Here is a 10,524-nt window from a genome sequence, read left to right on the forward strand (position 1 = left end):
AGAAAAAGACTCTTGAACTTTTTTTTTCGACAGATGTAATTTCAATTATTTATTGAAGTTTTAAAATGTAATTTATCGATGTTTAATTTTCTCGTATAAGGTTATCTTTTACGATACGTGACGTTTTATATGAATCTATCATGCGTCGAACGATTACAAAATAAAATACATCGATCGTGAGTTATGAACGAACTATCATTTTGATGCAAAAGCCAGTATTTACATTTTTCAATGGTGTTTTATCATACTCATAGGAAGCTTTCACTATCACCAAATGATCTACGTCGAGCTATGATCATTTAATTATACTCCGACGGGATTGATTCGTGATCATATTTATGCAAAATGTTCCTTTTTCATCGTGTACTGTACTCCGACGCTGTTCTCCAAATCAATATGTTTAATATGCTGTAATTCTTCAATCAGTTGTTCTTTGTATTCTCATCAGGTAATTTTATCAATTTTTTGATCTAGAATTTTGTTCTATGCAATTACATATTCATTCTGTCATTCTGACTTTCAAATTTGGAGCAGTTCTCTTGGAAATCATGTCTTTATTCTTTGTTTCTATTCTTTTCTCAACAACTTGGCTTTCGTATTTTATTAAATGGCCCATGGGACTACTGATTTGACCGACAATTCTAATCTTATACCGAAACCGAATGCTATTCATCACACATCAGTCGATATAATTTTTGATTTGATTTCTTTTCGTGTTTCAGCCAATATGGATGAAAGTGCCAGTTTCCTTATGGAGAAACTCCGCACAAAAAGTGGGAATTACAAATCCTACAAGGAGTACTCCAAATCATTAAGGATGACTTTATTGGTAAGGCTAGAGAATGATTTAAATTCTATTCGAATTATTTTTCAACAAATCTAATCGTTTACCAAACTAATTTTCACTGTCCAGGAGAAAAGATATGCTTTAGAAGTGTCAGAGAAAAATTATTTGCAAGAATGTCTGGATATACTGCAACAAAACATTTTAGTTTCCACTCTTCCGGCGATAATCGAAAGATTAGAAGTTATAAGTCGGCATTTAGGGTAAGTTGTATGTTATTTGTATCGATAATATTTGAAATTTCTCATAAAAATATCGATTTGTTTTTGTATTTTTTTTATGTAGGTTGAAATTCGTTTCGGGGACTGCCAATTACGAATATTTCATATCGTCGGATATGTTCTATGTTGAAGTAGTCTTAGAACCAAACGGTGATATCAAAGATGTAAAAATTCATCACGAAAATAACGCAGAACAACAGGTAAATTCCGTATTTCAATGACGTCAGAAAGATTCGATACGTGTCTTGAAATTTATTACTCTGTTTTAATTAGAACTGCGAAGAATTAAAAACTACGTTGGAAAACCGCGATTTCAAGGATTTCACATTACAACTCGAAGGACTGATATCCATTTATAATATAAACGCTGAAAAAAGAGTGAAAAGTAAAGCCTTCAGTTCTTTGCAATATTTAGAAGCGGATATTGTTCAACTTTCGGAATTACAATGCTCATTTATGATGGATCCGTTTCATATTATTCATAAATCCGACGTTGGTCTTGTTCAAAAAAGAAGAGGAGGTAATTTGATAATTTTGTGACGTGGCAGTTGAATCGTACATGGCCGAATACAAATTTTTATTGTATTTTACAGGTCATCCGATGAAGATAATTTATTTCATATCACCTTACGATTTATTGGATATAACGAAGAAAACGTATAAACCATTAACGTTAGATTTACCAGAAGTTGATTACAGCGTATCGCTGTGTTTGGAAAGTAGTTCTACGAATAAGCTGCAAACTCAGTCCTTAGTTAAGAGTATAAAATCTGAAAAAATTGATGAAAATCAAGATACTCCGCAACCGTATGAATAACATTTCCTTATTGAATCGTTGTTCGTTATTTTTGTTTGAAAGTTATTTATTTTATTTTTGTTTTCAGAAATCACATTTTTGAAGAGTTAACTTCATCGAATACAAATTTGTTACCAGCATGCTTTGTTATGAAACTGAAAGAACGTATGCCAATTTGCGAATCGCTCATAGAACAAATGAAAGAAATTACTGATATAGAGGTTAACAAAATGGAGGGTCCATTTCCCATCTTATCTCTAATAAAACGCGAAATCCACAAAAAGTTTGTGGAATGTGACGATGACTCTTCTATTGTTGTGAGCGACCTTTTTGTTTATTTTGTTGTTTCACGTATCGATGCCAATTACATTATTTTTTTCTTCTTCAGACTTTACCAGATCAACGGCATTGTTACGTGATGACAGAAAATTATGATTTACAAGCTTACATTGTTCAGAGCATCCCGTTTTCTCATCCTTCCCACGTATCTCGGATATTGCCTCTTCTAAGACAGCAAGCTCTTTTTAATAGTTTCATTTCATCTTGCATTAGACCTAAAGCTGCCGAAGGTGAACAAATTATTTGTCGAACTTCGTAGATAATTCAATTACTCACCACTAATGTGAATATTTTTATATTTTTTCAGATGTTTCAGATAAACTGAATAAAAATTTGGAGATGTCTTCCGGTTAGTACAGTCTTAGTTTTCATTGCTGATGTGTTAATTAAAAAGAGTCCAAAAATTAAGTTTTAATAAATGCAGATATGTTAATTTTTGATCTTCTGAAACGGATTCTTCTTGAAAATTCATCTCCTTATTTGAATTTTCAAACACTAGGGTTATATCAGCGACTGAGTAAACGAGAAGGTTCAATTGATTACATTTTTCTAAAAAAAATACGTCCTCGGCACTTTTTAATAAAGCACATCTATTAATTATGTGTATTATTGATGATGACGAAATTAGTAGTATTCGAAGACTCTGAAATCGTTGGTAATTTGTTACTTTAGATTCAGAATACTGTAACGGATTTGGGCTGAAATTTTTCGGAAGTGAAGATTTTAAGGATCTTAATAATTCAAATGAACCTTCGCAAAAACTAAGTGAGTATGAAGTAGAAAAACGATCGCTTATTTTCTTAGTCGCTGCCTTTTTTTCCACTGCAATTTAAATTATTTAATTCGGGCTTCAAAGTAGAGTTGGCTTGGGTTGCACTGTTGATTGTACATAGCATTTAATCGAATATTTCGTTAAATTGTAGATTTTCTCATTAATTTTAAAGTACTTAGTGTAAATTATTGAAAAGTATTCTTGCCATATAATTATTTCAACCTTCAAAATTAATTAGAAGTAAAAAATGAACGTAGTTCTGTTTTTTTTCCAACGAAGTCATTATTAGTTTGATGTTGATGAATTTTTATAAATGTACTTATCCACCTGTTTTGATTAAAAATTTGTCAACGTCGTTTTCAGGAATTGAAGCAATTTTATTGTTATCTATATTACCTACTTTTTATGTCGCTATGCGCTTCTGGTTTCTATATTAAGCAATATTTTATTTTTTAAATCTACCGACAAGGGAAAAAAATTCCCACGCTATGCGTATCCATTTATAATTGTAAAAGAAACAATCAGATAATTCTTTTCCTGTAAAAAAACATAGTGCAATATTGATAATAATTTCCGTTGTTTAGTAATTCGCATTTCCTATTGCTTTGATAATCTCGTTGTTGGGATGGATTCATCCGTTTAAGGCGAAATTAATTCAAAAATTGTAATATTTTACCTCGATAATTACGATTGAAATAATAAATAATAATTTTATTTTGTTCGCAGTTGCTTCCGATATCACCATGTTCGAAGTAATTCCATTATCGCTGCAACAAATAACCGTCTCGTTCGAACATCCGATTGACGAAACCCTTATCACAGCTGAATTAGACCTAAGTGATGTTTCTGAGCTTCGATGCGACATTTCAACGGCATCGGAAGATGCTAATACGTCTGTAGTTGGTGCTCAGGAATGCGCTTGTCGAGCTCTTCAAAGGTGAGTGTGCGATGAATAAGTACGTTGGAAAACAACAACATAGGAGTATGTCTGACTTAAACGTATGTTGAATTTGTCCCAGATCGTTTTCCATTCCTGCCACAATGCGAGCTTTGATTAGATTATGGGAAAGTCAAACCGATACGTCGGATGAAGAAGACCTGAACGAATCGAGTACTAATAACGACGTAGCCGATTTAAACGAGAACGTTGAAAATAATATGGAAACTGAGAATACCAAAGAGAACGGCGAGTATCCGTCCGTGGATTTTCATCCAAACGTTCCAATTAAAATAGAAACTTCGGACAGTTGCGACAATTCGCTAGATGGGTTTCCTGCCTTAGCGAATAGAAACGGAGCGTTTAATTCGGACGATGTTTTCGAGATACCGACTACCGCACCAGCTTTGTCTTTCGATACCGAGATGCAAGGCCCTTCGAATTCGATCAGTTTCAACGAACCGTTGCCTTCTTTTTTAGAGAACGTGAATGAACCGCAGCAGGGTATATTCGAAGCTAAACCAGAACCCATGGATACGGAATCATTTTTTAATCGCAAAGCCGTCACAGGTGGTGGCGGCGGTGACTCGTACAACACATCGAAACCACCTCGGTTACCAAACGATTGCGAAATCGTAATCGACAGCTCGAGCGATTCCGAGCAGCCTGCTACTCCTCGCAAAGATATCGTAGTCGAACCCAAAGACCCTAGCCCGTGTTCGTCTAGTTCTCTAGAATTTTCCGTTCTTACGGAGCTAGCCGCTGACGCTCCTATGAACGACAAGCCTCAGAGTAATTACGAAATGATGGACGATAGCATCGAGGACGTTCAACAGTTTATTAAAATCACCGAAAATAAGAATTCAAAAAACGAGAATAGTAACGCGCTGACGTCATCCGTGCTGTCGGAGCTAGAAAATAAAAATCTAGTTCCGCCATCCGTGAGCATTACACCGATAACGTCGGCGCCTACGGCAGCTCCATCGTCGTCATCGTCGTCTTCTTCCTCTTCATCGTCGTCGTCGTCGTCGGCGCCATCGACCACGTTACAATGTGGCCCGTCGTTGCAAAGTGTCATTAGTAGTATGGGTCTTGAGAGAAGGCCGGGTATCGAGATAATTCCGATTTCGTCGATGCCTCCGAATATCCCTACGGCCCTTACCATCACTCCTATTCCGGCCAAAGAGATATTAGACGAGAGGCAAAAAAACGATCGAAAGAAACTCAAAGCGCAAGATGATAAAGTACGCATAGAAAAGAAAAAGAAGCGTAAGCACGACGATAGTCCGATGGGACCACCGGAGAAAATCCCTGCCAAATCGGATCCCCTATCGAAACCGGTAATGCTAAGCATCAAAACGACTGATTTGCCCAGTCCGCGATCCCCTTCCCCTAGTAGCGCTTTGAGAAAATGCACGGTTTCTCCGACTGCTCAATTCACCTCAGTGACAATGATCAATAAAGGCAGTCCGAACAGCGGCAGTGCCAATAACAACATGAAATCGAGTAAACCGCAAGGTGTCGGTAATTTACCCAGTCCAGCATCCAGCAGTCCCAAAATAGGTATTACGTCCAATAGTCCGAAACACAACCTCATGTCGTCGCCGAAAAATGTGTCTTCGGGTAGCTCCGGCAAACCGAGTATGTCGACTTTGAAGTCAGCCGTAACTTCGCCTTCGTCTAGTAATAAAATCAACAACGAAATGAAAACCAAAACGCATAAAGATTCGTCCGGACGCGAGCACAAAGAGAAGAAAAGCTCCAGTAATGGCGGCAGCGGTAGCAGTGGTAGCAGCAGTAGTGGATCCGGACATCAAAGTCCTAAAATGAAATCGTCCAGCGTAAAGTCGAAACAAGTTGATGCGGCTGTTAACCTGATGATAACTCCGCAATACGATAGCAGTATGACCGCCCCCCTGGATCCTAAAGCTGCTTTCCAAACAACTCTGTGCCCTAAAACTAATAAAAATAAAGGCTCTTTGTCAGCGATCGTTGATAAGCTGAAATCGCAAAAACACGGAGATGGTCCCGTCGAAGATGATTGCGGCAACGGCAACAACTCTAAAAATAGCGCGCCAGCTTCGAAAGATGTTAAAAGCGCTCCGCAGGTTATTCGTGCCGAAGACGCGAAAAACCTAACCTCTCCTGCTAAACCACCCGCTATCAAAATAACTATCAAGACTAGCCGTCCAAAAGATGCATCTTCGAATTCCGGTTCGATAAAAAATTCGTCTATACCGCCAGGTAGCGGATCTCCGAAACATGCCAGTTCGAAAACACTAACCAATAGTGCAACGGCGTGTAAAAAAACGCTCGGTTATAAGACGACTGTTCCTGGCGCATCTTCAATGTCTTCGTCGTCGTCGAGTAATAAAACCAGTAGCAGTAGTAGTGGTAATGTAGCTTCTTCGAAACATTCGTCCAAGTCGAGCAGCTCATCGAAATCAAAAACTAATCATTCTCCCAAAGGATCGCACGGTATCGATGCTAATCGCAACAAAGACAAAATACGATCGTCTTCGTCGAAAACTCACGGAGACAATAAAAATATCTTCACCGGTATGCCTAAACGATCTAGTCCGGCTAACCAAGAGAGCGGAGACGATGAAAAATATTCTAAACAGCCACCGCAACCTCTCGATACTTTCTTCACAAAAAAACATTTAGATACGAATTTTCAAATTCCAAAAATATCCGATCGCGATCGTAATAAATCCGGAAACGAAGATGCCAAGAAATCCGAATCGTCTGTCAATAATGTCGCCGAAGAACGGATCAAGGATATTAAGCCGGATACAGGATCACCCGCCAAAATACCTTTTGTCAGCTTAGAAGATAGTAGGGCCCTCATAGATTCTGGCAAGATACCCAATTCGTACGAAATGAAACCGAAATGCAGCACGGAAAATAATATCGATGCCATTAATACTCCGTCTCACGCCATGAACTCGAATTGCAGTATTTCGGCAGCCGTTCAGTCGAATGACGGTATCAAGATGAATTTGTGAGTAAAATCAAATTTCGTAAAACATAAGTTTTATTTTTTTCTTTGTCGTGTATCGCTATTTTTAAGATTTAATTACATATTACGGAATTAGTGAATCTTCGATACTCAAGCAGCTCTCAAATTAATGATCGAACGATCGATGAATCACAAATATTTTCATAATATGAGAGATCAGTGATGATTACTCGATAAAAAAAAAGTAGCTGGAAATTTCATTTTGAGAATTTAATTGCTTAAAGGTGTCGATCATTTTGCATTTTCACGAATTCCGTAAATTTTAATTCATGTTGTACGTTTACATGTAGATGAATTAAATGGCATGACGGTAATGATAATCTTGCGCGCTAAATTAGTGGAAAAAACTGTGTAGTGAAGCTAATTCATAAACATAACTGTAGTAGAATTTGTTAGTCACGTTATCGGTGCGTAAGCGTACTCAACTTACCGCCCCCTTTCTTTTTTTACGCCATTCTCATTAGCTTTATTTACGCGCTTTATTACGTTGATCATTTAGAAATTTTTATCGATGTATTTTTTTACTTCGCTATTGTCATTGCTCTTTGAAAAGTTACCCATTTAAACGACGTATTTATTATACATATATATTATTTGTATAGTCGAAAGTTTTTATCTTTTTCGCTTCGTTTTTTTTTTTCTTTTTCGTATTTATTAATTAATTTATTTATTTAACGTGTTTAGTAGTTTTACTGTATTTTTTTCTCTCTTTTAATCTCCACTTAATTAGTCAATGTTGTAATTTTTCACATTTTAGAACGAATTTTTCCAAGTTTATGGACGAAGTTAAGATCATTCCAGATGTAACGTAAATACATTAACGTTTTCTAGCCGATGTAAATTCAACGTTCTGTATTTAAGAGTCTGAAAGGTGATTCCGATAGTGAGGAGATAGAAGATGCGATCATTGGGTTTATCGAGGGATTAGTCGAGTTTATGTTAGCAAGTGATTCCTTTTGAAGGGATGACAAGTTAAACGTTTCTGTGTACTGTGTTATTTTGTATGTTTTGAGGATTAATTACCTATGTTTCAAGAAGTGTTATGCAGAATCATTTCGTGTTTTTTCCGAAGTTTTAACCGAAGATGTTTTGACTCTACTGAAGATATTTTTCGTCCTATTTTTCCAATTTCGAAGAAATGAAAACGAAACCGAACGATATTGAAATGTATTTTTTCATGTTTTGGGGCGTTGAATCCCTTTTTCTCCCCTTTCATTACGATGAAATATTTTTTTTTGGCAGATAGTATCCTGTTCACTTCTGAAAATTTTCAGTTCAAAAACATAAAATGTTGTCCTTTATTCATAAATTGCTGCTGCTGATATTTTTTCTGCGATATATTCAAACTCTAAATTGCTTTTCAATTTTTTTCAAAGCTACTCAAACATGAATATTTTGGGCTCGAAATATTAGTCTTCAGAATTATTGATAACCCGCAAGGTATGATGTGAAATTATAATATTTTTTCTGTCTCAATCGAAAGGTCCGAGGCGAAAACTTCGATAAATTAACACGAAAGGTTCCAAAATAACATATTTTATCGTGCATGAATTTGTATACCTAATGGAGGATACGATATCTTGGATGAATTTTCCAAAAATAATTTTTTTCGCGTCGCAATCGACGATTATTCCTTTATATATAATTCCCTTGAAACAGAAGGATATTTTCAATGCAGTTTATCAGTGTAGGTATTTTTACAAATCGTGTAAATTTATTGATGTTCTTTCGTTAAGCCGCTTCAATTTGAAGAAAACGAAGTCGTATTTATTTTTCAGCATTTACCCATTTAATTAGATTATATCTATGTGTAAAATTATTAGAGTTTAATGAAAACTCATTTTTATGGGACCAAAGTAAAATTATTCATTCTAAAAAATGGCTTCTGATTTTTTTTGAAAATATTAATCCATATGATTAAATTTTGTGATTGGTCGTTAGATGAAATATGATCAACTCTGGTAAAATGTTTAATTTCGAGTATTGAGTATAAAATGATCTTTTTAAATTTTTCTTTTCGTTGCAAAGACGAGAAAAACGAAATAGGTAGGTACGTCTACGTATTCGGTATCGATGTCCTGAAACCACTCACGTAACAGTGTTCATATTACAGATTGAACCAATTTATACCCACCTATAGAAAGAGTACGAAATTTCGAAGAACTTGTTTTATACACATAATTTTTTTTATTAATTGGTACCTACCTACTTTATTGTTGCAAAATTTTGAAGAAGAAATTGGTGTAAGGTAATATATTGTACTTCGATGAGCTAACTCGTGCCGATGTAAATTTTACCATTATTTAAACGGAATAAGGGTACAATATTTATTTTTACTTTTTAGCGTATAGGTATGAATAATTTTATTCAACTTCCTTTTTATTATTCCTGACAGAACGATGCGACGTATCTTGTACTTGAAATACCTACACATGTCAAATAAGTGATTTTTTTTGAAGATACGAATTTTTGCAATGTGATTTTTCCATAAATATTGTATTATATGATTTTGTAAATTAGCTTCTGTAAAATTATGTTAGATACGAGGTTATTCATGTCTGCGTATTGAATTTATCCGAAGCAATAGTACAATTTTGCAAGGGTTCAGTTTCCTATTATAGTACATTTTATTTCCGAAGTGAAATTTTGGAAATATTTAAAGCAAATGGTTGTTAGATATTTTGTTGTAATTATGCTAAAAATAATAGAATTTATTCGATTTTTATTTGCAGTTATGTAATAATTTAGCAAATGAAAATTACGTTTTTTCTTTTACATTGTTATTGTTGTGATACAACTTGTGATTATTTCACCGATAAAATTTCGTGTTGAATCAATAAATACATTTTAACTGTACAGATTGTAAGTAATTATGAAAAAAAAAAAAGAGTAAGTGTTGCAAATATTGAATTTTAAACATATTATGTAAGCTCTCTTTGTTGAAAATTCTTAAAGAACGGGTTTCTCTTAATTTGTAAATTTTTTTTCTGAATGGAAGTTATGAAATTATTTTTAAGAACAATTGTTTTACTGCCTTGATGGTCTATTTTAATTGGATCATTTGTGCGTTAAGATGTATCTAAGGAAATGAGTAAATAAATTGTTATTTGAATGTGTTAAAGTTTTATTATTTTGAAGTGGAAGGTGATTTGGGATGATTTCAGCAAGATGGTTTTGACGCTGATGGGTAATTCTAAGAGTAAGCGGTTGTACAATAGTGAGTTTACGATTGCTTCTCTTCTTCGTACCTCTAACTTTCCCACAAATTCAGCTCTTAAATTCATGAGATTTCATTTTCTAATGTCTGGGAATTTCTGAAAAAGTTCAGAGTTTATCTGTTTTAGAATGTGATCTGTTAAGGTTGATGAAATGACGTTGATCATTTTCTAGAAATATTTACAAAAACAAAGATGATCTGCCTTTTTTGATTAGGTATTGACGAAATACCTAAGTATCTAGGTACATAATCAAATATCGTCTACCCTTTGCAACTACTATCGAATATTGATCTTCTTTATTTTCAATTTTATCGTGAGTTTTTTGAAAACTCGTCGAATCAGTTCAATCGATGATCGAAGTTGAATTCGACTTGT

General features: G+C 34.8%; 1 protein-coding gene across 2 annotated transcripts; it reads left to right on the top strand.

The window, feature by feature from the left end:
- On the top strand, positions 1–9,860 carry MED1 (Mediator complex subunit 1). 2 transcript variants are annotated; one of them, XM_065344140.1, is made up of 14 exons: positions 1–176; positions 255–448; positions 723–829; positions 914–1,047; positions 1,130–1,265; positions 1,339–1,585; positions 1,659–1,872; positions 1,950–2,178; positions 2,250–2,430; positions 2,508–2,549; positions 2,873–2,965; positions 3,699–3,909; positions 3,992–6,913; positions 7,689–9,860. In XM_065344140.1, exons 3-14 carry the CDS (start codon positions 728–730, stop codon positions 7,741–7,743), a joined length of 4,566 nt encoding a protein of 1,521 aa, XP_065200212.1. In that variant the 5' UTR covers positions 1–176; positions 255–448; positions 723–727; the 3' UTR covers positions 7,744–9,860. The 2 variants fall into 2 exon arrangements, with proteins under 2 accessions (XP_065200212.1, XP_065200213.1); XM_065344141.1 differs by lacking the exon at positions 2,873–2,965 and having other exon boundaries at positions 1–448.
- Positions 9,861–10,524: the final 664 nt, after the last annotated feature.

The sequence above is a fragment of the Planococcus citri genome, chromosome 1, assembly GCF_950023065.1.
Source record: "Planococcus citri chromosome 1, ihPlaCitr1.1, whole genome shotgun sequence".
In the NCBI taxonomy this organism is placed as follows: domain Eukaryota; kingdom Metazoa; phylum Arthropoda; class Insecta; order Hemiptera; family Pseudococcidae; genus Planococcus; species Planococcus citri.